The 27,074-nt window shown below is 50.7% G+C and overlaps 1 protein-coding gene across 4 annotated transcripts; it reads right to left on the minus strand.

Annotated features, from left to right (window-relative positions):
* Window positions 1-451: 451 nt before the first annotated feature.
* TTLL4 (tubulin tyrosine ligase like 4) lies at window positions 452-26,971 on the minus strand. 4 transcript variants are annotated; one of them, XM_082284897.1, is made up of 19 exons: window positions 26,894-26,971; window positions 18,771-20,048; window positions 17,984-18,093; window positions 17,492-17,555; window positions 15,413-15,537; window positions 14,909-15,019; window positions 13,931-14,007; window positions 13,093-13,287; window positions 12,927-13,009; window positions 11,702-11,830; window positions 10,956-11,078; window positions 9,360-9,458; window positions 8,671-8,805; window positions 7,798-7,935; window positions 5,878-5,980; window positions 5,114-5,324; window positions 2,811-2,881; window positions 2,138-2,220; window positions 452-1,335 (listed from the first exon to the last, which is right to left on the minus strand). In XM_082284897.1, exons 2-19 carry the CDS (start codon window positions 20,024-20,026, stop codon window positions 1,194-1,196), a joined length of 3,255 nt encoding a protein of 1,084 aa, XP_082141023.1. In that variant the 5' UTR covers window positions 20,027-20,048; window positions 26,894-26,971; the 3' UTR covers window positions 452-1,193. The 4 variants fall into 4 exon arrangements, with proteins under 4 accessions (XP_082141023.1, XP_082141025.1, XP_082141024.1 ...); XM_082284899.1 differs by lacking the exon at window positions 26,894-26,971 and adding an exon at window positions 26,457-26,506; XM_082284898.1 differs by lacking the exon at window positions 26,894-26,971 and adding an exon at window positions 24,134-24,223.
* Window positions 26,972-27,074: the final 103 nt, after the last annotated feature.

Below are 27,074 nucleotides of genomic sequence, written 5' to 3' on the forward strand. Positions count from 1 at the left end.
GAAGAGGGGAGGGAAGGGCTTTCTACCAGACCCAGGGCCCACACATGAGGCTCAGCACCTTCTCTGGGCCCCAAGAACCTGCCCAAGCACCCAGCATCCAACCACCAGGCTGCGGGGCAGAACCCTGAACTGGCAAAGGCCAGTTCTGGACACCCAACCCTTCCTACCCCTCCTGTAAGGCTGGAGTGCATTGTTCCCCTTGGTTAATGATGCATGGGATAGTCCACAAGACATAAGGAAGACCCCAGACCAAAGCAATTATACTGGAAGCTGCTCCTCCATGCATGGGGGTATGTTTACCTGCCATAGGGCAGCAAGGATTACCCCCAGAAGGACAGGGAAAAGCAGGGTGGTAGCACAAACCCCCCCTGTACCAGAGCCCAGTGAAGCACGAAAGAGGTGCACTTCCCACCAGACACAAAGACGTCAGGGAAAGGAAGGCAGATGAGAACCAGGAGAGCAGGTGAGTATTTACTAGAAATCCTCGAGAAACAAAGTAGAGAGCAGACCGAGGAGAAGAGCACCAGCCTGCAGTCCGTGCACACATGCTGCAGGGCACACCAGAGAGCCAATGGCCTTGAGAAGGATGCTCCCCCCTCCAGCAGCCCTACTGCTTCCACAACAAACTGGAGCCACACTGGTACCCATGGTCTGTCCTGAGCTGCGATGTGCAAGCCTGAGGTCTCCCACAGGGCCTGGTATTGGGGGAAGGCAAGATGTTGGCACAGACATTCAGAAAGGATAAAACTGGGCAGTTTTACTCCCTCCCAGGAGTGGGGTAGTGGCTGGGGACTTTTCTCCAGGGGCCAGGCTGCAGCAGGGCAAGAGCAGACTCAGCTGCCAGCGACTCAGGACACATATACAGGCAAGCAAGGACTCAGCCTGTGCTGACTGGGGACAAGAAGGGCAGGCTCAGCCAGCTCCCATGCAGCAAAGAAACCACCATGTCAGGCTTTAAGAACAGTCTAGGAAAAAAGGCCAGATAACCCACACTTCCTCTTGTTTTTCCACTTGTTTTAGAAACTGAAGTCACACATGTCTTTTTGCCCAGGAAAACATCCCTCTCTACAACCAGCCCCACAAGCAAGTGTGCAGTGTGAGGAGCTCCCACAGCCTTGCTCTACAGAGCTAGCTCCTGTCTCTTCCTTTGAGGTAGGTTGATGTGTCCCCAGGGAGGGACGGTGGCTGCTTGGTCACATCACCAGGGTGGTGTCAGAGAGGCAGCCAGCAGGTCTCTGGTCGGCTCCACCAGTGCACTTGTTGAGAGGTAAGCTCTGAGTAGGGCTGGGCTCCAGGCATCTTGTGAGATCCTCACCAGCTGAAGAGAGGCATGTGCTACAGAAAAAAGGAGACCCTGAGCTTCTTAGGGACAATGAGAAAAGACCAAAAGGACTATGGTGCAATAATCATCTGCCGAATCATGACACATGGAGATAGGGCTGCCAGGCTCATCTACTCCATCTCCCATCCCAGGCAGCACCACTCACCTCAACTGGTATCCCAATATCAGTGTGACTTCAGGGCCACAGCTTCATCTCCCTGTCTGTGTGTAAACCCAACTCCACCCTGGCCTCAGCACAGGAACAGAGATGTCCTTTCCCCTTAGCACCAGAGACCAGGGATGTGCCTCCCCTTCACTTTGGCTCACGAAAACAAACTCCAGTCCTCCACCTCTACAGGAAGCTGTCAGCAGCCCAGCTTTGCTCGGGGAAGCTGGGAGCTTCAACAGACCTGGAGGCCTCACTGTCTCCCCAGTCAGTGCTGCAGCTGAGAGCCTCTGCTCACTGTTAACCACCACATCAGTGCCCACAGAAGTGATACAGGTTCCTATATGGGGAATATCTTGTCAGCATGTTCTGATCATGACAGCTCCAAACATCACCTGATCTGGCTGTTCGGAGCTTCATTCCCATCCAAACTGGGTGTACAGTGCCAAGGAGACATGCCCAGTTGCACAGACATCATGCCAGCCCCATCTGTTGGCTCTCCAGAGAGCAGAGGCTTCAGAGCCTGCAAACCAACCTGCTCCTCTCCCCTTAAATAAAACTGTGTTTCTGGGCCACCAGTTCTCTACCAGGACACCAGTCCTAAAGCCACGTTATGAACACCATGAACATCACAGCCAGTGCAAACTCACCCCAGTCTGCCCAGTTCCAGTTTGCTGAAGCTGTTCGATTGAATGCTACTCGTCTGGAGGAAGAATGACTTTGGCAATGACCACTGTGGGAGGAGAGAAAGACAATAGAATGACTATTTAAGTTGTGGCAAAAATCCCTCAAGCCTGCTGTGCTTTGCCACAGACTGCCCTAGAGATCTTCAGCTAGAGCTGCCTCACTGCTGCGCATTGTCACTGCCACCAGACTGTTCCCAGAATAGCAAACAGAGCAATCTTCGCTCTCTGCCTAATGAATCCCTCTGCTGAAAGTGGGAGTAGAGCATCTCGAGGTCAAAACAGTAGGTTTCTTTCAGAGGATCATTCTATTGTAAGGCACGGGAGTGACAGACAGAGATGACTCCCTTGTAGAGGGGAACAATGGGCAGGACAAGTGCCAAATATGTAGGGCTGTGCCCAGTGCACCCAAGGATATTCAGATGCAAAATACTTGCAGATCTGATATACTGTTCATGATTTCATGTTTGTGGGAAATAGGGCAGCATGGGTTTTTCCAGACTCCTGGAGGCCTTGGCAAAGAGGGAAGAAGGCAAACAGGTAAGACAGGAGTCAGAGGAAGGAGAACAAGCAGGCTCTCTACCCAGCTCTGTGCAGGTAAACAACCATCTCTGCCTACCTTACCCACAGTTATACGCACCATCTGGGCCAAATCCGTCCCTGCCCCAGTGTGGTACCCTTTGACACACCAGTTCTTCAGTAGCTCCAGACCTAGGAAGTGACAGAAAACAAGAAGTGAGAACGAACAGTCAGGTTTACAGAGAGTTAAGCTTTCCCAGTTCAGGGCATGCAAATATGCTGCACTGACCACGCAGAACATGCTATGCAATAACTACTTGAACACGTGCTTGAGCGCCAGCAAACACGGGGTAAATCAAGGGCGTTCACCCTTTGTACGAGCAAACATCAGTGCGTGGGCTGCTGCAGTGCTTGCCTTCCTCCCAGGGAGCCAAGACATTCCTTGCAGCAGGCTAAGTGAAACAGGGAAACTGGGGCAACACAGGATTTGCCAAATTAGACCAGATTGGCTGTCCCCCTGAGCCCGGTGCCTGCCAACAGCAGCACCTGATTTGGGCTGCACAGGTGAAAGTTCCCACAGTGCAAATGTAGAGCAGCTTTGCTGTCATCAAGCCCTTTCCCAGAGGAGGGCAGCTCAGGTAACCTCCTCCTTGCACAGCACTGATCAGCTGCAGCATCCCAGTGCATCATCTCCTCCCTCCTCATCCAGAGCTCGACATGGGCTGAGACTTCATCCCTGAGGGAGTGCAAGACTAGCACAGGCCAATCTCATCACTGGTGTGACTGGAAGGGACCATTCCTCTCACCACACACAAGATGTGGTGCTCCAGAGTATGGCAAGGTCATCTTGAAGCAGAGCCATGTGTTCAACTGCACTGAACAGGCTCCACTTCCTCCAGCTTAATCCTCCAGCTAGCTTTCTGCTAGCTGTCCCCACTACAGCCAAGCACCCTGTTCTTGGCCAACCCAGAAATACTGAGAAATCCAGGACTACTCCCATCCTGTTTTCTTATTTAAGAGCCTTAGGATCATAGCAGAAGGCTAGGGTGGCTTGAGAATTAGAAACCAGAAGAGCAATGGCTAGGAACTTGATGCTGTCCAGCTGAGATTATAGGATACCAGGAGAAATCCTTGCTGTCCAAGGCCTGTTCCTTGGTGATCTTTCTGCAAGTCCCAGAACCTTGTAAAAAAACCCCCTACACACTGGGGGCTGAGGGGAGCAGGGCAGCTTGGATGCCTTGTCCTGGGTCTGTGCACCAGCCTGGGCTTTGCATCTTGCTGGCTACGGAAAGATGAGTGCTGCATGGAACACAGGGGAACAGGAAGGGGACAGGGGGAGGATGGGTTCCAATCAGAGCTAAAGAGCAAGGATAGGATAGAGCAAATCTACTCGCTTGGCTTCTTTGGGGAAGCTGGAGCACTGAACCACGACCCTTGCCTGAGCGGCAAAGTTCAGGGCAGCACTTCAGTGAGAACGATGACAGAATCTTTCTTCCAGTTGATGGGAGATCATCCAACAAAGATACTAGCAAGGGAAAGGATGACACATGCTGACAGCACAGCCAGAGAAGGCTATGATGTTACCATCTCTCTGTGAAAGATTGTTACTGACCCCTTTGATATTTGCTTTAACACCAGTGAAAAGTGACAAGAGCATTTTTGTTCTTTCTCTCCTTGATAGCCAGGTGAGGAGTACACATACAGTCACTGCAGTGGAGGGCCAGCTCCTCCAGAAACCTCTCCATCTAGATCAGATATTGGATGGAAAGCCCTGAGCCAGTCTCTTTTTATTTTCTCTAACCCTTCATGCTAGACTTCATTGACTCTCTCTCCCAAACAGCTTCCACTGCTGCCCTGATAGAGACAACCCGGGTGAGAAGGAATTGGTCCAGTGCAGCTATGCATTGTTAAAGGGAAATTTTTTTATTAAAATACAGAGTTGTGTCCTGAAAGGATGGAAATGTTAGCTAGATTTCTAGTGTTTAGGAAAAATTTCCATCTGTACGCTGTTTTTCTTCAATTAGAAAGCTGCAGGAACCAGGGAATAGGCCCAATTTTTCCTTCACAGATCACCTGTCAGGAGCAAAGCCCAGCAACTCCAGCTGTTTCTCCCTCAAAAGAGAGCAGAGGAACACAGTAAGAAACCAGAGCTACAGGCTGAAGACAAAATCTCAGTCTGCTTCATGCCCAGGGCACCTAGAAGTGCTGCTGCTGTGTGTACCACAACAGTCATCAGCTCTCATGAAATTAGAATAAGCTTTTTGTGATATTTGAAGCAGTCTAGGAAGGTAACACATTTCCTAGGGGTTAGTGTGCAGGCAGGCAGCTCCCCCTCAACATGCATAGCTCAGAAGTCTCCCACGATTGCTGGCAGGCAGCCTGCCTGAGTCAGGTGGCTGTGCCAGGCTTTAGGAGGACAGTTACCTTTGTGTCTATTCAAGTAGTATTTGAGCTCCCACTGGGTCACCAGGATGTTAAAGTAACGAGGCTGCTCGAAGAAACGCAGGTACCGCATAGAGATGTGGCTGGGGAACACCCGCTCGAACTGCCCACGTCGCGAATACTCATCCTCTGTCTCCACCAGGATGCGAACATCATCTGGAGTCAGGATGTCCAAGACAGAAGAATAAAAATCCTGCAGACAAGAGCAACCCAAGGTCAGGGAGAAGCATCTCTCAAGCAGAGGTCTCCATGTGTCTGAGATCTTTGGGATACAGGCCACATGGAAACTGAAGGAATCTAGGTTCAGTGGTGACACCAACACTGCACAGAACTGAAGAGAACCCCAATTCTGCAGCCCAGCCTCTCTTAAACACACTGCCAGGAGGCACACAAGGCCAGTGGCTCTAGTAACCTGCATGGGGTCAGCTGGCAAAGGCTGTTAAGAGCTGCACAGATACATAAGGAGGAACAGGCAGTGCTCAGACTCTGGGGACTGGTGGGTAATGCGCCCCTTTAGCACACACCTATTTTAATGTACAGATGAGTCAGTGAGACAGTGGCTTAAGCAAGCTCAATTTATTTCTGACCAACTGTCTTGTAACCCACTGGAGCCCAAGTGCGCCCCATCATCTGGCTGACCCCAGAGAAGAGCACAATCTGAAAACGGACAAGGGATAGACTTGTGGGACTGGCTGGGACATGGGCTTGGCATGATGGTGCAAATAACAGGGGAGGTTGTTTCGTACCTGGTCAGGTATCTTCTGCATCAAGTAATAGGCCTTCTTCATCTTCTCTGCTCTGAAATGCTCAGATACTGGCTTGGGCTTCTCCTTCAAAGCATTGCCCAGACTGAGGACACAAGAGAGGCAATAGAGCATTTAAGTGGAGAAGACAAAGTCCTGTCATGGCAGAGCTGCTCCCAGCAACTTCTGAGAGAGTAATGACACCCTCATGAAAATGCCACGGAGGAGAGAACACTTTCTCCAAGGATTTCACTAGTTCTGAGATCAGTGATGCATCCACGGTCTTGTGCATCAGCACAGAACCCAGGAAGGATGTGGGCTGGGAAACTGGGAGGGCTCTGCCAGCTCCTCACTAAGGCATTTCAGTGTTCCTTCACCCAAAAGATGAGCCATCACCTCACACTCACATAGGATGCAAGAGGGTCGAAGATACACCGTGACCTGATTCACAGCACATGAAGCCTGGTGGGATCTCGTGTGTACATCCCACTTGGAACACAGCTTCCTAACTGCAAGCACAGGCATGGGGGTACAAGTACTCAGTACTGGTACTGTACAAGGAAGAAGAGAACTCTTAGATCAAAAACTTCCTCTGGCAATATCCAAATACTCTCAGGACACAAATTCAGACACATGCCATGGGAAGTCCTGGCCTTCTGTACTATCTGACCAGCAACCATCTATTCTAAGCACCAACTGAACCATTTGCGGACGCCAGAATCTGGGAGATACTTGTCGAAAACCTTTTAACCCATCTATCAACAGCTTTTTTGTTGTGCTGCTGCAAAATTTATTAGTTGTGTGCAGATCAGAAAGAGCAAAACCTTGAGTGTGCTGCATGGTGCTTGGGTAACATACAGATCTGGAATTCTGCCCACATGTGGAAAACCCCTTCATATGCTTCCCAGGGCAGGAGATACAGTTAAACAAGCTTGCCCCTGGATGCAAGAAATCTGGTAATGCATCATCTGAACCATGTTAAGGATCCGCTTAATCCCCTGCAGGTCCCTCTGAGGACACCTGCCCTTCAGCACTTCCACTGGAAGTGGCAAACCAGCGTGTGATCAAAGCACCGCAGATGAGCTGGTGAGAGCTCCCCATCTGGAACAGGCCCATGTTCCAAGCTTCTCCACTAAAGGCACAGGGCACTCAGAGGGCAAGAGTCCCATGTTTTGGCATGCCCACACATCACTGCATGCTGGTGCTTAACCCAGCAAGCTGATCCTTCAGTGACATGGCCAGCAGCCACTCTGCTGCAGGGAACAGACTGGTTTCCTTTCAGCCTTTAGGTTTGAAACCAGGATAAGCCCTAGCTGTAGTGAAACACAGAAGGATTAGGGGCCTGGCTGGACACATACCCAGGAATTAGCATTCTGCACAAAACAGTCATGTTAGCTGCAAAGTAATACTGTGCACACCTCCACCTATAGGCTGGCAGCATGTGCCACCTGCAGTCCTGCCTAAAGAACTGATAACTCCAGCATTTGCAAAATAACAGGTGCTCCTCTTGCTCCAGGCAGCAGCATGTCAGTTCTGTTAAGTCAGAGGGTAAGTGGATCCAACCCCAATAGAGCCAGCCAGTTCTCCAAGCAAACAGAGAAGCAGTGAGACCTAGCATGGTATTAGCTCTGGCAGGGGAAGGATGAGAGAGAACGACTTGATTAACTGCAGAGCAAGCACAAATTACATTGGCCTCACTTCCAACTATGGACCCACAGAGAGGGCATAAATCCTTCTGCCTTGAAGAGACCAGAGGAACCAGATACTCAGGCAATGAGGCAAGTTTTTTGGACCCATAGCTGAAGCACCAGCAAGCACAGGCTCTCAACAGCTAGAAGCCAGCATTTGCTGGGCTCCAAGCAGCCCCCAAGATGAAATCCCGCAAGAAAAAAGCCTGCTTCTCTGACAGAGAAGGGGGCTGACCTGCAGGTAGAGCCACTTCTTATCTGTGTCCGTGAGGCCACACTGTCCATGCTGGGCAAAACAAAGCCAGCGAGGTTGAGGAGGTCCCGAATCATCTGGCCCTTGATGCTCACATCCAGTGGGGAGTTGGAGTGGAGGCTGCAGAGAAGAAACATCACAGCAGCCTGAGTGCTAGAATAGAGGTGTTGAGCCCCATGGCCCCAAGTGCAATCTCTGGGTTATTACTGACTGAGATACAAACACCAGCCTGTCCCTTGTCTCATCAAACCAGCCATAAGACACTGAGAGAAAAATCCTGACAACAGTTCTTTGAAGGGGGGGCTTCCAATCAGAAATAGTTAATTTTTCCATTGCTTCCCAGGTTTGCTAGAAATAGATAAGTCCATCCCCAGAGCCCTGTGTTGGACCATGGCTCTGTGTACAGCTCATGCCCACCCACTCTCGCAGACAGGAGGGGCCATGCTCAGTTACACTGCAGCTCCCAGCCCTGCCTGCACAGCCGGCACCACACGGCCGGGTGCCGTCAGGAAGCAAAGAATCGTGCACGAGGCAGTGGAACTGCTGATTGCTTCTGCCCACGCAAAGAAATCTCTGCCATCACCCATTCTGTACAAGACACATCCCTCCTTGGCCTTCCTTTTTTAACATACTCTTCCCTGGCTCTAGCTGGAGCATGCCCAGCAAAGCTTTCTGAACTGCAGATGAATGTTGCTTTCACAGACAGGGAGTGCTTTGATTCCTGCAATCTGGAGAGAGAAGCTTCAAAGCCCATGGTCTTTCAGCACAGGCTACAGGGGACATCACAAGCCAAACTCACTTTTTAGTAAAAGAAAGGCCATTATCCACTCTGCTGTGGCTCAGAATATGCTTTACCTTGGGGAAATGTTGACTTCTAAGATCCAGGGCTTGAGGTTTTCATCCAGCATGATATCAAACCCAAACAGCTCATGGCAACAATACGGTCGGCGCACGTACATCTTCACCAGGCTGTTCACATAGGGCTCAGAACTGCAAGCCAAGAAAAGAATCCTTGTTTCCAACAGTCAGACAGCAGAGCTCTGGCTGATCACAGCACATGCTGACAGTTCTGGAAGCATAATGCAGCCACGTGCTGCGGGAGCGGGTGGGGTGAGGGACCAACACGGGCCTGTGAGTTGCTGCTGCTTCATCACGTATGGATCCAGCACTGCATCCTGAGCATCCCTGCTCTGTCAGGTAGCATCCACCTCTAAATACAGGATTCATCCTGCACCAGGGACCATTCTCTCAGGCTCCCAGGCAAAGCAGGGGAGAGGGTGGCAAGCTGGGCAATTCTGGGTACACCACACCTTCTTGGCCTTCAGGCAGGTCAGGGAAATGTAAGGTCTGTTTACCCACTGCAGCTACTGCAGCAGGAGCATAAGTAACAGGATGAAAGGAGGATCCACAGAGAAATACTGAAGCCAACAGCAGTGATACCATTTCAATTAAGAGCAAAAGGACCAGGCTGAGAAGGGACAGGACAGTCAAAGGGGACAGGGTGCACCTCACAGAGACACAGAGCAAGGGGTGCCAAGACTCACGCAATGATGGTTTTGATAACGATGTCCTTAATCTTCTCCCAGATGGCCTCACTGTTAACTCCCTTCTGGGTCAGGTAACTCCAGAGAGCTTTGAGTGCCCTGGGAGAAAGAAAGCAAAGGAGGTAGCTCTGTGGCCCCTTCCTGGTGGTGGCAAAAGCAACAGAGGGGAACCCTGACAGCACTGTTCCCCAGCATGGCAATCCTCCTGACATTCTCAAACCTCTCAGTTCCCGGTTGCTGCTCTCCCCAGCCTGGCCCCTGGTCTTGAAGGCCCAAGCTACTAGGAACATGAATCTGTCATAGACTTCTCTCAGAACAGTCCCAAATTAGCACATGAGCTAGGTAAGTCAGGCCCAGATCTTCTCTTCCCTCCCCCTCCATGTCCTCAGCAAACCTCCCCTTCCTGCAGGCCTTCCCCCGCAGCACTGCAAAGCGGCTCAGCAGGAATCCAACAAGACCCCAAAAATGTTTTAGCTAAAGCCACTTCACTGGGGCTTCAGGGATGAAAAACATTTCTGAAAAATGAGGGTAACAAGATGGTATGGGGGAGCATCTATGCTTTTACAGGAGTTTCCCACACCACACTGAGTGCTGCAAGCTACCCTGACACTGAGCCAAGGATGCTCAGATATTTCTCAAGTGAGACCATGTGGCTAATGGCCAGGAATCCAAAGGTCACGCTTCCTGCATACAAGATGGAGTGGATTACAGCCACACTTCTTTAACATAGGAACAGCCAGCTTTGACTGCATGCAAGTATGGAAAACCCACACAATCCCATCCCCACGCAATTACAACTGCTGAGAAGCAGCAGACCCTGCTAAAAGTCCCAGTGGAGGAAGAGACCACTGTGTAGCAAGTCCAGGTCTAAGCAAACTGACCACAGCAAAATACCTTCTTCAATTCCCCTTGAAGTGCAGCAGCCCTGCCCAGGCTGTGAACTGAGAACTCTATCCTGCACTATTTTTAAAAGGGTTCAAACACCACCATGGAATCAGAGACAAGTTCCTGGGGCTTGCATCCATTCACCCATGGGACAGCAAGGAATGGGAATTCCTGCAAGATTGCAGCCCTCCTCCCAAGGGCCTAGAAATGGCACCACTGCTCCTATTCCCACCAAGTAGCACATAAATTAACAGTTCTGAACCAGGGCTGTCCCCTTCTCTGCCTCCACAGAGAAGTCAAGAGTGAGATGGGCAGAAACTTCCATCTAGCCAATTTAAGCATCACCCATTCAATTTCTAACAAAAACCAATCAGATTCTGCTTTAACCACATCCCATCGCCCCCACCACAGGGGAAGGGGATGAATGAGCAGAGATGAGTGCAGCGTTGGAAGCAGGGAACAGCACAGACATAGGCAGGATGAACAGCAACTACAGCTCAAGCAGCAGTGGACAGGATGAGTCACAAGCCAAGGAGACCATCCGGATTCCATTGACACTAACTCATGTTAAAATCACTCTGCTCTTTCAGTTTCCCAAATGGGAGCTGATGATACAGAAAGCAAGTTCAAGTTTTGGGTAAGAATACGGAAGAAAGTCTGACTTAACACTAAATAGAAAGAGCTACCTTGTACCCTAAAAGCAGCACCTACCATTTGTGTCCCTGACAAGCAGTCTCATCCGAGTTGGACTTGTACTCTGTGTTTTTCTTATTCACACTGTAGTTGGTCAAGTGCATGAACTTGTTGCTGAGGCTGTCCATTGAGGAAGAGTACCTGGTGGAGGCAAGAGGAGCACAAGCAGTCCAAGACTGAAGTGGCTGTCCCCAGGGCCATGAGGCAGGCAGACTGACTCTGTTCTCATCTCAGACCACTCTCAGCCAGTCACCAGCCCTGCTGCCTGGAGCTCTCTGTCCCCACAGGCTCAGAGCTAATGGAACAAATCATGGGACAGAACAGGCTGCCTTGGGACAGTGGAATGCAATCCCACCCTCACAGCATGTCCTCAAGAAATAAAAGCCAGAGCATCAATGAGCAGAAGCCCTGATGGAACTGCAGCAGCCTGAGGCAATACAATAAAAACTGGAAGAAACATCTCAGTTTCTGGTGTGCCAGCTTTTAAGCAGAATGAAGCACAATGTATTTCAAGAACTGCTTCACACTGAGATGATCTTTCATTGGGAAGGTTGGAGGTAGGCAGCATCGTCTCACATTCCCTTTCAAAAGTCACCTGCAGCGACCCCGTGTGTTTCCACACTGCTTCTTAAGCAGCAAGATACAGCTTTAAGCATCACCCTTATAGGGGATGACTCCCTCCTGCCCTGGCCAAAGCAGGTATCACAGCCACAGATGCCTCAGGGCCAAGGCAGCCCCCAGCACCGCTCTCCCGCACAACCTACTTGCAGCTGGCAAAGCGAACCAATCCATCCTTGAACAGGTAGACCCTAAGGGGATCATAGCAAGTGACGTAAACATAGAGCCTCAGGTCAAACTTCTTCCCGCCAATGAGGTAGGGTTTGTGCAGATATCTGCAGAGGGAAGTAAGCACATAAGGGTTATGATTTCCATATGCAGGAACATCTCTAACCCCCAACTCCGAAGGCCTGGCAAAACGAGGGATTGATGCAGAAGCCTTTTTGGACAGTATTTCCAAGTTAATCACATCACAGATAAAATGAGGGAAGGAGCAGCTCTCCCATTCATGAGGAGTTCCTGCAGCACATAAACAATGTTTCCTTCTGCTCAGTTCCATTTTGAAGAGATGTTTTTCAGTTCTAAGGCACAGTAGCTCTTCCACACCCACAACACTGTTCTCAACATTCAAGAACATCTAAAACATGCAGTACACCACAGATGGTTTTGTACAGTGAGCAGAAACAGTTGGATATTTTAATTCAAACCATTTGATTATTCATCCCAGAAGTTCATGATTTTCCATAGGGAAGTTTATCTCTTTGCACGGAAAGTGGACAGGGAGAACAAACAAGCAAACACAGCAGTTCCCTGTCTGCCAAACACTGCAGTTTTCCTGCCCTCACAAGAATCTTCCCAGAAAGCAACCTCAAACCAAGATGAACTATTCCACTTTTCTGCAGAAGGGAAAGGAGATTGAGAACTCTTGTTATTTCAAGAAAATCCTTTGGCTATCATCTACACGCGCTGAGGCTCTTACTGAACCATTCTAACTTGCATAAGAACAAATCTTTAACAACTGCCACCTCTTCCCTGGGGCTTCTCTTCCCACTCTGCTTGTGTGAACTGGATAAGGTTTTTTTGTCTCCAAACATGCCAAATCCCAGAGTACAGAGCAGTGGGAGCTGGATCACAGCAGAGCTGAAGCTGTTCATCTACCAGACAGAAGCTCCAAAAAGCTCATGAAACCAATTCTGTCTGAGACCTCAAATATATATATGCAGAGACAGCAGCAATCCAGTAAGCCCAGCTGCAGCTGACAGAGCCAAACTTTCAGCAGCAGGACACCCAGACAGTCTCCAGAGAAGTCTCCAGATGCAAATCAGGTACTTCTGCTTTGCCACAGAGCAGCAGGGGCCCAGAACTGGCCAGAGATACAAGACACTAAGAAGTCTCAGGCTGTGTGTCAACCTTGGTTTTATATTCACTCACCTCTGAACTAGCAGTGGTCTCCTTTTGGGTAGCTGGCTCCATTTGTGGATGACCTGAATACCAATGCCTCTTGCTGATGCTGGCTGCAAAACACAAACAAGAAAGGATCAGATTATCTCCCCACACCTACAAGAAGACAGAGGATTGAGCTCTGCTTTACACTTACTGGTTTCACAATCCATTTCTGTCGGCTAGCTCCTTCCTCCCATGCTTTCCTGAGTAATTTGATGTCCTGGGGCAGGATGAAGGATTGAGGGAAGAAATTAAACTCCTTTTTCCCACAGCGAGCCTGCATCTTCAACAGGTTGCGCCACAGACGGTCCTTCCTTCCGATTTGAAATGAACCAGGGAAGTGGTTTAGCTAGAAAGGAACAGAGATGCTATGAGATCTCTCTGCTTCCCCAACTCCTTATCCACCCCTTCCTGCTCCCTGGGCAGAGGATACATCCTTTTTTAATACAGTGCAGAGTGACACTCTTTGCTCCCCTCTCAAGATTGCACTCAAACTGATTCCACCTACTCCTGAAGTTTGCAGGGACAAACCCCATAGTTTAGAGCATCACAGCTCTCCAGAACAGGCATGTACTTGTTACAGATACCAAGCCTTTGGTCCCTTGCAGGTTCCTCAAGCCATGACCCACACCTGACTGTTCTGTGATCTGAGTAAGGTACATGCCCTTCGCTGCACTGGCAGGAAGGGCACTGTCCCTACCCCTCAGTTCTGCCAGAAGAAGGGCTGCATTAAGCAGCAACAACTGAATTTAGAGGAAGCTCACAAAAACCCCCACAATTTGGCCACAGCCTCAGTCTGTACAAGAACCATGCTCACAGCAGAGATACTCATCCAGCTATGCCTGTCTCTTGGACTCCTCTCCCAGTTCTGGAAGGGATACTGCAGGGACAGCCTGCACAGCTAACACCTGGCCCTGAGGAGAGGGGCACCCAAATTGCTTCCAACACACTCTCCATGCACATGAAGGAGGTCAGCTCAAAACATCCCCTACCTTTTGGTGTTCCTTGATGGCTTTGAAGCCGGGGGATTTCATGTGGTGGCCCCAGCAACCCAGCCAGTCATTGCTTTCTGCAGGAAAAACAGAAAAGTCAGTGACCGAGTACCCTGCCACCCATAATGCCCTCTCAACCCACAGCACCCCATCTCCTTGGGCTAGCAGAAGTGTGCCAAGGATGCTGTACAGCACTCATACTCGCTACTGCAAAGCTGCCGAAGCAAGGGCTGTGAGTGGCATCCAGTAAACCAAGTGGGTGATATCCTTGCAAATATACCATTGCAAGGACCTGAAGAGGCACAAGGTCAAAGGAATGCCTTTCATTCCCCAGCATCATGACTTCTCTGCTTTATAGCTGGCAAATGAAGCAGTTGGCTAATGAATGCTGCACTGCAGAGGGACATGTAGGATGTCAAAACTTCTTAGGACTTCCTCTGCCCTCCATGTCTCATTATACCCCTAAAATAGTCTGTGCAGAGGTCTACTGATACATGCAGGAGTCCCATAAATACTTCCAGGAGATAACATTCCAGAGTATGGATCACAGCTGCAAATGCTCAGCACTTCTCCCACACATACCTTCAGTGACAAGTGTCCCAGCCCTGAGAACTCTGGCTATGGTCAGAGAAGATGACTTCCTCCTCAGGACATGGGGACAAGGAACAGCAGTGCTGGGCCTGGCAGCAGATAAGGACCAGCCTCCTCAGAGTGGCAAGCCAGAACAAAACTGCTTCACATCTGCATCAGCTCCTGACAGCCCAGGAGCAAGTTCTTGTGGTCTATGCCAGGGACAAGCCAAGAGGCAGATCAGGCCCTGACCTTGAATACTACAGGTCGGACAGGCAAAAATGTGAACCCAACATCCTGCAGTGCCCAGCCTGTATTGCTTCTGCTTTGTTCTTCACAAGCACTCTGCCTTCTTGTACCCATGGGCTGGAGACAAGGAAGGACGCAATGTTGCCTCCCCCAACTTACTTTTGCTAACTCTGAAGTGGGACCTGCCAATGGTTTGCTTCACTATGTTAGGCGTGACTCTGCACATTTTCCATCGCAGCAGCTTCCTCTGCTCCCAAGGTAGCTTTTCCACTAGGAAGGCAAAAAGTTAAAGACTGAAGGAAAACAAACACAATACTTGGATTTCCTACAGCTGCAAAATTCTTATGGTTTGCCACACACGGACCAGGCCTGTAGACAAGGGTGTGTAGCCCCCATTCCAGAACCATCATGGAGCAGAAGACTGCACAGATGGGGAAGATCCAGGACACTGGAACATTTAGTGGCAGCCTGAGTCATGCTCCAGACAATGGAAGCAGCACAGTTTACTCCAATCATTTGGATCTCACAGTAGTGCTGGGTCTCCTCATGGGAAGGGTTAAGGGCAGCCACTGCCAGCCTGCTCCAGGCTGTGTGCTGGCACCACTTACTCCCTAATAACGGGCTTGCCACTCTCACCCTATGTGACAACAGACCCTGGCTCACCTGTCTCATCCCGAGTACTGAAGTAGATAGTTGGAGGCACATTAGGGAATAAACTGCAGACAAGAGCTGGTTTGAGCATTTTGTCTTGAGCCTCAGCAGGCTCAGCCAGGCACTCGATGCAATTCCTAGGAAAGATGAAGCAGTAGCAGCAGGCTAAAAGTGAAAAGTAACAAAGGAAGGGGGAAGCTGGAAGGAGCCTTAATCTGGGTATCAGGAATTTGCACCATTGTTGCAATGTGGTGCAAGCAATGGGCACTAAGGTCAGTAACTCGGTCTGCAGCAATGAGGGGGTGAGCCTGCAATGAATGCACATGCCAAGTAACCACTCTGGGGTTTGTGATTTTCTGGGGAAAGGAGTGGAATTTTTTATGTGACAAACCCTGTAACCTTGTCCAAGTGAACAGGGGGTGGAGATCATAATACATATGATTTAATTGCAACCCTCATGATTTTGCTGTGTTGCAGGGAAGAGGGATGGAGTTTTACCAATTGTACGTACACCTTACCACAGCAAGCCCCAATACCTGGAAGGAGGGATAGAATTTGTAATGTTTCTATTAAAGATGTGATAATGTGAAAAGTAGAGTTTGCAATGAATGTACACTCAAATATATGCCACTGCAGCCAGTGGAAGGAGCCACACCAGAGCAATCCACTAAGGAACAAAGAGCAGCAAAAGAAAAGGAACTACAACACACTATCCCCAATCTCACAGGCCACCCCTTGCCTCACTGAAGGGACTGAGTGTAGCCTGTGGCAAAAGGGTTGCAGACCATGATAGGGGAAGAAGAGGTGTTTTCTTGAAGTCCTTGGTTGTTTTTTTCTCTTTCCAGTACTGAAATCAATAAGTAAAACTTTGTTAATTGGCAAAGGATTATATTGGTTAACATTCTCTGGCACAAAACTGGTTTTGTCCACAACAAACTGAAGGCAGGAGACAGCTGCAAAGGTTTCAAGCCCAGGCCCACACACATCCTGCACAAAGAAGTGGTCAACATCCCTCTGTCTTTGCTGCAAGAGCCATTTGGCCCAAGCAGTGCTTCCCCCAGAGGCCAACCAGACACATCCTGCCAGAAACAGCTGCTGGGCCAGTTTGCATCACCTCAGCAGGACTTTCACAACCACATGTGCACACCCAGAGCCCTGCAGCACCCTAAGGCTCAACATTTGCTCACAGAAAGCCTTGCTTGCCTCCCAGATTAGCGATGACACGATGGGAAGCAGCAAGTTGTCAGACAGACAACAAAGCCTGAGGCAGCCCTGGTGCAAGACCAGCTCCCATTGCTAGATGGGCAAAAAGAGGTCCAACGAAGGCCAGCCAAGAGTCAGGAAGGAAGGGCTCAGATGACCGCAGGCTGACCAATCCTCCCAAAAGATTCTCCCAAAAGCTACAGAAAAACCCAGGCTCCAGTACTTGTTTCTAGGATGCTATGCTGAGACACAAAACTCCAAGGAGCTTTTGCAATCTCTGGCCCAGGACACCTCCACTCCGCTTCATCTGCCAGGCAATGACTTTGCAAGAGTACAATTTAATCCAGTAAACCTAACTGAGCAACTGGCAGTGCCAGTGAAATTAAGATCCCTGTTTTGCTGAAGTAGATGCACCCTTAGCACTTTACAGGCTGCTGCCTGTAGCAAGAGAGGTAGTTCTAGTCTACAGGGTAGCAAGAAAACTCGCTTTGGCTGGGACATCTGTTCCTACCTTCAGTCCTTTACCCCACATGCTACCGTCTCCTCTGTCACCATGGAGGGCAAAGATGATGGAATCACAGAATATGCTGATTTGGAAGGGACCCACAAGCATCATCGAGTCCAACTCCCTGCCCTGCACAGGGTCATGCCCAAGAATCACACCATGTGCCTGAGAGCATTGTCCAAATGTTTTCTGAACTGTCAGGCTTGGTGCTGTGACCACTTCCAAAAAAGCCTGTTCCAGTGCCCAGCCACCCTTTGGGTGAAGAATCTTTTTCTAACAGCCAGTCTAAACCTCCCTTGACACAACTTCAGGCCATTCCCTCAGGTCCTGGGACAAGTCTGCACAAATATGCCAAGCTCAATGCACTGTTTACAGCTACTAACCTGGATACAGGAGTCACGGAGCCACTGGATGACTCATCAGCATCAGAGGAAGCATCCGAGTCACCTGCAGGAGTGAACAAATTCAAGTTTTGTCTCCATGAGGAGTGAATGCACACAGAGTTAGGGAGGGAAGAGAGAAAACAAATGCTCCAGGGGAAAGAACGTTCCAAATGCCCCAAATCCTTGGATCCTGGCTTTTGCCCACCAACTGGTGTCATAAAAAACAGGGAAGGGAGCAGAGCTGACAGCCCTGCACTGAGAGGAGATGGGTAAGTTCTGGAGAAGGACAGTGGTGAGCCCTAGCTTGCTCCCCAAAGGAACTGATTCAGTTCCTCCTTGCTGTTACAGCACTTTTGGGTTCAGCACATTCTGAAATGACAGCATGAATGTAAGACAGGAGGGCAGCTGTGCTCACCCCCAGCTCCCAGACAGCTCCTGCACTCCCCACATTGAGGCATGGAGCACAGCCTTCCCTGGGGAACCAGCACTCACTGTCCTCATACTCCTCTTGACTGCAGCTCTCATCCAGGTCATCAGGAAGTTCTTCCTCTGCTTCATCACGGGGATGGCTCAGCTCCAGCAGTGACTTCTCAGCAGTAGCACTGGGACAAAGGACATCACATCACAAGGAATGCCACATGGTTTCTGGGGCCAAAAACCCAGTAGCCCATGAGGCAGCATGAGATAATGTGGGCAGGGGAATGAGGGCACTGTCCTCTCCAGTGCTGAGAGCACTCACCCCAAGCTAGCAAGATGGAGAGGCCCCAGACCATGCTGACAAGGAACGTGTTCCAGAGCAGCTAGAAAGAAGAGGAACAAGGGCACCCTTCTCCCAGCAGGAGAGCAGGAGCTCCACATCCTCACACCCTCCCTATCCTCTATTAGCTGTGGTCTTTTATGAACTCATGTCTCTGACTAGGAAGGCCTGGCTCAACAGCAGGCTTCATTCAACACATGTGCAGAGCTTACCACTGCAGGCAGGGCCCCCTGACTGAGGAGAACAAACTAGAAATCCCACACAGCAATTCCATGCTGTGGTTGAAGGCAAAGGTGGAATGCCTTAGAGCCATCCTGAGTGCCTGCGTCAAGCTGGGGATAGCAGGAAGGCAACCCACCCACCAGGATGCAGCAGCTGGGTTTTGCTCATGGACACAGCCCATGGTTATCCTTATGGCCACCCCATATTGCCCACAGTGCTTCCTCTCCCAACACATGCAAACACAACCACCAGCCCAGCACATCCTGCCATAACCTCCCTCCTCCTCCTGCCTCTACTTACTTAAGCTTTCCTGGGACCACAGCCTGGGCCTGCTTCTCCTCTTTCTCCAGTTGGATGGTGGACACCTGTGCTGCCACTTCAGAGATGGCAGACGAGTGCAAAGGCTCTGTTTTCACCACCCGGTCCCCAGCACACTGAGGGCTCAGCATGCCCACGGGACGGCAGCCAGTGCTGCAGTCGGGAGCGCCAGCACCCGAGGCCAAGGAATGGGGGCTGATCTGCTTAGCGTGGGCAATGGCCCCACAGGTGCCCGTAAGGCTCGAGTTACTGTTAAGGCGATGGCTCCCCAGCTCCAAGTTCAGGGGAGTGATGCTTTCTTTCCGGGTGATCTGCGCTCCGACATGCTGCCTCCTCCTGCTGTTCCAGTTGGACAGGCTGCCCACATTCATAAGGCCAGAACTTTCGACTTGGCACCCAAAGCCTTTGCCTGTGGCAGCCTGACTAGGTAGCTGCTGCACAGCCTTCAAGAGGCTCTTCTCCGGTTCTTTCTCTTTTGAGCTGTGAAGTCTCCCCTTAGCGTCCTCCCATGAGCACTGGTCCTTCCTGAGGATCACACTGCTTGGAACAGGGGTAAGGGAGGGGATTGTGTTTTGTTCTGACACAAGGTTGCCGTTCATCACTGCTCTGTTGATCAGGCTGCTAGGGAAGCTGTCTCTAGTGTCCCCAGTGTCCCCAGAGTGGGACTGTGAAGCAGCAGGAAAACTCCGGGTGTTTTCCACCTTTTTCATCTTCAGTGACTGCAGAAAAGGCACTTTAGCACTGCTTGGCCGTAGGAAGGAGCTGTTACTGAGCACTGGTCTACAGGAACTGGCAGCCTGCTGACCTGAGCTGAGGGCAGAGCCTTTGACCCCAGTCCCAGGACGCTCCTCTGCCAGCAGGCAGGGCTCCATCAGCATGGAAGACATCACCCTTCCCGTGACAGAGCCAGTGTCTGGAGGGCTGCAGAGGGTGTCTTCAGTGGGCTGCACATGGCATAGTGATGGTGAACGCAAGAAGCAGGATTGCTGCAGAGGGATCCCCGAGGGCAGCAGCATGCGATCCTGGAAAGCACTCACATATCTCTTCTCTAAATTCCAGACGGGTTTTGCCTGCTGCTGAGCGAGCCGCCAGGTCCAGCACGGTTGAGGTCTTTCTGCCAGAAGGGTGCCTGATGCCAGCCCAATGCTCTTCTGCTGTTTGGGGCCCAGATTAGCATGGTCTGGTCCTGCAGACGCCATGTAGAGCCATAGCACGTGAGGCACAAGCACATCAGTCATCTACAGAAGCATCTCTGCTGGTCTGAAACAAGAGGACAGCATGAAAGACACTGTTGCCCTATCAGGGCACAGCACCCAGCCCAATGCCACATGAGGAAAGCAGGGTGAGCTGCTTTTCCTGCAGGATAAAAAAACCACATCTCTCGTCTACTGAGCTCACCAAGAGCCTCCTGAGACCAAGTCAAAGAACAGCTGGCATCTCACATGAAACCAGAGGATGCAAAGAAAAATATAGAGAGGGCCATCTGCAGGAAAGCTTGCACCCTGTAAACACATGGGGCTGCCTGACTACCAGCCAGGGCCATGGGGTAGCAGCCCCAGCACAGTAGCCCTGTCTGCAGCAAGAGGCTGCCTGCCTGGGACCCACTCCTACAGGTCTGTGTCTCTGACATCAGCCTCCTGACTCACCACAAGCCCCAAAACATCTGCTTATTTTTTGTCCCTGCTCCTTAACGCTTCAGCTCATAACATTACACAACTAGGCAAGAACCTCAGCCCCTGCTTTTAAAAGGAGCATTTTTTTTTGTAGAAAAGCTCAGTGAGGGCTAAGGGCATCCTGTAAAGCTCAGGACTGAAAAGACAGCAAGCAGCAAATGCAGCGCTGTTCTAACATCAACACCTCGGTTTCCAGCAGAGACTGGCACTACTGTGCACATACATTTCTCCCCATTGCAGTCCTACAGAAAAGCCTCCTGCAAGGAGCAAACTGGCAGACCACAGAGCTGCAGATATAAGTGTCCTGAATCCTCCTAGAATGAACTATTGCACCATACCTGCAACATCCTCTTGCCTGAGGAGAAGGGAAAAGAGAAAACAAACCACAAGCCAGTTATTGCTTTAACACATGCCTAGAGGGCCCCTGGATACAGCTGCGATAGGAATTTGTATTCCAAGCAGGCTAGCTGGTTCTTCCACCTTCTAGCTCTCACATTCTTGCATGTTTTAAAAAAAAAAAAAAGGTATAAAAAGAAGGATAAGGAGTGCATCAACCATCACACTCTCGCTTTTCTTGCAATACACATACGCACTCCTTTCTCACCTGAAAGACAAGCCTCAGATGCAGTAGTTAAAGGGTAGCTTGGAGACCCTGAGGTTGCTCTGTAGCACCATGACAGCAGCTCACACCATCACAGGGCTGGGTCAGACAGACCTACACCTGCCAGATCTTCTCAATCTGTGAATCAGCTCCAGTCTCATGTGCCCCAGAACCAGCACATACCAGGTCAGCAGCATCCCAGCCAGAGGATGTAGGAGATGGAACATCCCATGCAGGATCCCATAGGAGCTACACATTCTCAAGGAGAGCTACTACCCTGCCAAGCTCTGCAAGGAAATATGGAAGGTGCCAAGTCCACTCCATGCCCATAGGGCTGCATTGCTTGTTAGTGCTTGTACAGTCAAGCTGAGAACTCCTGATGAGGACAGGACACCTGCATCCAAGTGGGAGCTGCAGCCCAGAGGGGCTCCAATCTCCAGGGAAGAGAATCTCACAACTGAGATGTACAACACTATTCCACTGCTACCCAGTCTGCCCCCAACAGCCAACCTGGCTGTGTTGTGACATTCACAGTGATTAGCACAGAGTGAAGAACTGTGGCTCAGATGCCACCACCTGCCCAGCTCAAATTTCCACCAGTAAACAAGGGAGCAAAGCTTGGCTTCCACACGCTGCCCCCCAGATACACCCACCTCCCAAGCGCACTCAGACCACAAAGTGACCCCAGCACACCAGTGAACGGAGGTGTTAAAGAGCAAATTAAAATTCAAGGAGAATGAAAGTGTTCCTGCCTAGAGAGTCTGTCACTGTGGCATCACCACATGTGCTGCCAGCTTGGCCATCGCCTGCACTGTCACCCAGCAGTGAATGACCTTGCAAAACCAGCCTGCAGTGAAAGCCATCTGTACCTCATCTCCACCCGGCTTTACAGCTATCAGTGGATCATCCTGCTGTAAAAATAAAAGTGATGTGGCCTAATGAAGCTGTAACAAGGGCTGTGAATCTTACAGTCAGCTTATACACAGGCGTGAAAATGCCAGCAGAAGCCCTGTGTGACCCCGATCCAGAGTAAGTAACAATGGTAGCACAGATGTGACTGACACAGACACGGGGTACTGCTGACAACTGTGGCTGCCAGGGTGGAGATCTGGCCATGGCATGGCCTTAGCTAACACTGCCTGAAAACCAGCCCCGCAGTAGCAGACAAAAATGTGCTGAGCTTGCCTCTCTCTGAAGCAGTTTTGTCATGGAGTTGCAGAAGCGTCTGGGCCAGCACAGGGGAGGGGTGTGCTGGAAGCAGCAGCTGCATAAGAAAGTGGTAGGGCCTTTAGTACAGCTTTCAGTTAAGGACTAGGCTGGCCAACAGCTAGTCATCACCCCTGTTTCCCTGTGGAGACACAGGAGCTCAGAGATAGGGGCAGAAGGGGCAGGAAGGATGAAAGGAAGATGCCTCCACAAGGGGCAGGTCAGGATGCATCCAGACTGGCAGCACCAGCCCATACTGCCTGTCCTTCCCGCCATTCACCCTTCTGTTCCACCTCCTGCATGCCAGCACAGCCAACTCTAATGTCCACCTGAAAAGTGTCTCCCATCCTTACTGCAAGGACAGCTTGACAAAGCAGCTGCTGAGCATCCAGGAGATGGAGGGAGGCACCTTCACATGCCAGGCTGCGGTCACAATAGGACAGCAGCTGCCACATCTCTGTGGCTCTGGGCAGGAACAACATCACCTGCCCCACAGTAAATCCCTGCTGGTTACCAGTCAGGGAAGTCTTCCCTTTATCTTTAATTCAGCTGGAGTTTTGGGATGGATAAAGGTCACAGCTTGATGCAATCCCTAGTTCTGCCAATCTAACCCTACAACAAAGGAGCTGGAGTCTGTTCTGCATCTCACAATGGAAATAAAACTACACTCTTGAAATTTTATTGTAGAAATGTGAGCTAGGAAAAGCCCTGGGTGAACTGGCCAGGCTGGAATTCAAACCCAACCAAGTAATTAATGGATCTTGGCTTGGACTTACTGACACACAATACAGAGGCCAAAGCTGTCACTGTTGGAGTGACTGTACAGCTGCACTTGCTTACAATGATTCTGCCAGCACCTTCTATTGCCACACAGGTTGCTCACAAATGTTGGGACACCAGCTGGAGCGCTGCCACAGCCTGTACAAATGTCACGTCACAAGTGCATTGGACCAACACATGCCCCAGCCTCTGTGCACCCCAGGAGCATCAGTCAAAATCCTTTCTTCCAGCCCGAGCCCTGCTGCAGCATGTGCTCCTCCAATGGCAGCGTGGCAGCTCCTCACAGTCCTCTCCCAAACAGGAAAGGACAAGACCTTAAGAGCCCAGGTATGCACATCATCCCACTGTTAAAGGGGTTTCGCTGGGGAGGTTATTTTAAACGAAGCTTGGTGACACACTTAAAATAACAAGAGCTTGTAAATGCATGCACCGCAAGCTGACCTGATAATGTGCTGTGAGCCACACACAGCCCAAAGGAGGAGAGGTTAGACAACTGCAATTGCTACTGTTTTCTATGCCATTGCAAGGTGCATATTCTGTTTTGATAATTAAAAAGGATAACATTTTTTTCTAAATGAGACCTGAGTTCACACCAAGTTCCTCAGTTGCAGCTCTGGGACTTTTGATTAAAGCTTGAACAAGCAAGTTAACAACAACGCAAAACACAGGTTTTAAAACAATATACATTTCAAAATAAGCGTTTGTATCCCTTCAAGAAATTTAAAACTTTGAACAAGATTAACAACATTGATCTGAAACCAACTGAGTGCCTAAAGCTGCTCCAACAGCTGGTAGCTAGGTACAAACTTGTGTTTCAACAGCATATTCAGCTTGTGTTTCCATCCCCCTTCCTCCCCTACAGCAGCTCCAAGAAACAAGTGGCCTCAACCGCAGTCACACACCATGCCAAAGCAGTGCCTGAGGCTACCAGCAAGTACAAGCTGAAGAGCAGAGGGTGTTGCTGGCCACAAGTTGTTCATGAGGACAAGACAGCTCAGAGACAGCTTAGCCACCACAGAAATGCTGTTGGTGCAACAGCCTGGTGTGCCGCTTTGCCACAGTTAAGCATCACTGTTCCCTCTCACCTCCAGTGTCATCCTTGCAGAACCACATTCTTTGTGCAAATCCAGAGGATGATAATCAATTTCTGTCCTAATCAAGACACCAAGTTTTTCTTGGCCACTTAGGTCAAAAAAAAAAAAAAACAACAACAAAAAAAAAAAAAACCAGTGAGAAATCGACCTCTGTGAGGATGCACCAGCAAATTCCACTTCATCCCAGGATTACATTTGTGCCAGGGTTGCTCATTTCCATTCAACAGCTGTGTGCTGAACTCCACTCCACACTGAACAGAGAAAGTATGAGAAGTGTACGGCTGCCCAAAGAGACCCTTTACGTAAGCAGAGCACTGCTCACTGCTCTGCAAGAGAAACAGAATAGCTCCTTGTGTGCTCCCCTTCCCGAGGTGGAGGCAGACCTCAGGGACAGCAGGATGCTGGACCAAGCCATGGGAGAGCTGGAATCCAGCCACCACCTCACCCTGTGCTGCAGCAAATGCCTCCCTCCATGCACACACACAGGGTGGGCTGGGGACTGAAGGGTCATGTGTTTGACTTCACGAGGGACTTCCCCACCACTCTAAGGGCATTGAAGCACCGTTGCCAGACTAGGTGAGGAACTCTGGCATAGTTAGGCAGAAAATCCAGGACTGTAGCTTGAGTGCACCAAGGACACCTACAATAAAGGGCTGGCTCAGTGCTCACCCCAGGAGAGCTGTGACCAGACAGTGCAGGGGCCACAGCAAAGGGCAAAGAGCATGGAGTCCCTATTGCTATCAAAGGATATAAACTTTTCTCCCTGGCAGATTCCCCAGGCCCTGAAGCAGACATGCTGCATAGTGACAGCAGACCGTGCAGCTCTATTTCCCCAGCAGTGAAGCTGGCAAGTGCCTGCCCTTCCTCCCACACCTGATTTATACTTTTTCATCACATGGGCTACAGAAGCAGTCCTACTGCAGCATAAATGAGAGTAGAGAAACAAGTCTGGGTTAAAAGCAACAAGCTAAACCATGAGGTGTTTAACAGCCTTTCATTAAGGAGGTCTACAGCCCATTCCTGGAGATCCAAACTGAAGGGACAGCATTTTCAATTGAGCTTCATGATGGGAGAAAAGGTATCGGAGAATTACATGGCAAGACCTGGGAAGAGTTTGGCCACCAGTGTAGGAACTGAGGGCAGTCAGCACAGCTCCATCTGGTCTTACCAGGCTGGCCTTTAGTAGAAAAATTAAAAAGTGGAGGATTTGGAGTGAGTGAAACAACTATAAGACATTAACACATAGCAAGGAGACAAGAACAACCCATTAGTTCAAAACACAAATTCTTAGTCCATCCTCTGTTCTTAATACATTTTACTGAAATATATCTGCAACTGGAAGAAAAGGTTCCCAAGTTTGTCCTTCAGTATGTGCTGAGGACTCTTCCATGTCTTGACAGGGCTGAGAAAAATTCTTCTGAAGGTACTGCAAAACCCTCACTCCATACAGCAATCTCTCAGAGCTCAGGAGTGGAGAAGAAACAGAGATTCAAGGTGAGAAGCTGCCAAATACTCCCAGACTTGATGTATGGCAGGAACCTGGGAAATGTCAAGGAGTGGCACCCAGCCAGGCTGATACAGCAGCCAAAGCCCACAGCCTGTGTCAGTGATCTGACATATTCATGCAGGCACTGTTATCTGGGGATGGTGACATTTGTCCCCTCAGCTCCTCTTCGAAATGCGATCCCTGCTGTGCTGAGGACCCGACAACTGAGGTGTGGAAGGCGGCAATTGTGATCAGCGAAGTTTGCCTAACATGAAACAACTGCAGCAAGAGAGCAACAAAAGGACAGACAAATGCTACTATCTGCTGGGTACAAACAGTAAGAATCATGGAAATACTATTCTATAAAACTATAATATGGCCAACAATCCACTGTAAATTCCCCCAAACTATCCAAGAGTCACAAGACATCATCTGCCCATTCTGTGAGGAGCACACCACAATGAGAAAGACAAGTCTCATCTCAGGGAGTCATGTAGGCAGGGTTTTGATGTGGAGCTGAGGGGTTGAACTCTGACTCCCATGAGAAATCCACAGCCCAGCTGTGAAGGGAGACAGGAGGCTGGTACAGTGCCAAAGGGCTTCCCCATGCCTTCACTCCTCATTCCCTGCCCAAACCCGGAGCCATTCAGGAAATAGTCCAGGCTTGTCTCAACTCAGCTCTGCCTTCCACCTTTCAGACTCATCAGCTCCTTTTTACAACACAAGAGCAGCCAAGCCAAGACCTCAATGAAAGGATGAACAGCCAAGATGTCCCAGCACCCCACCTGGGCCTGGTCAATCCCAGCTCCATCCTGATACTCCAAGTACCTTTGGAGAGGCTCTCTGGGGCCGTGGCTGGCTGGGAAGCCAGCTCTTCCTCCCTGCCGCTCGCCCGGGGAACATGCTGTGTCTCATTTCTCCCACTGAAAGCCTTTGCGGCCAGAGGTGCTACCAGGATGCTCTATCCTGGCCCCGGAGCGCCGCCCAGGCCACCAACCCCAGCACGTCTCGCTACAGAGCGCTCCCGACCCACTCCCGCAGCCCCACGGGGCCACAGGGCAAGGCCATGGCGAGCCCCGCGAGAAGGCCCGGGGTGGAGCGAGGTGCCTCCTCGGGGCTCGGGCACGGCTATGGGGCGGAGGGGCCGGGGAGGCAGCGAGAGGGCCAAGGGCCCTACGCCCCAGTGGGGGAACTCTGAAGGTGGCACCCGGGGGAACACACGGGGAGCAAAGCCCCGCTCCACAGAGCGGCCCCGCCGTACTCACCGCCCACCCGGGCCCGCCGGACCCGCCGCCGCCGTTACCATGGGGAGCCGGCGGGCCCACGTGACTACAGCTCCCGGCACCCACCGCGCCACGGGGTGCACCGCCCCCTGGCGGCGCGGCGGAGTCTGGCGGCGGAGCTCAGCCCCGCGACGCGGGCGCGGCACTGGGAGCCGTCGGGAAA

The sequence above is a fragment of the Coloeus monedula genome, assembly GCF_965178545.1.
Source record: "Coloeus monedula genome assembly, chromosome: 7".
Lineage (NCBI taxonomy): Eukaryota > Metazoa > Chordata > Aves > Passeriformes > Corvidae > Coloeus > Coloeus monedula.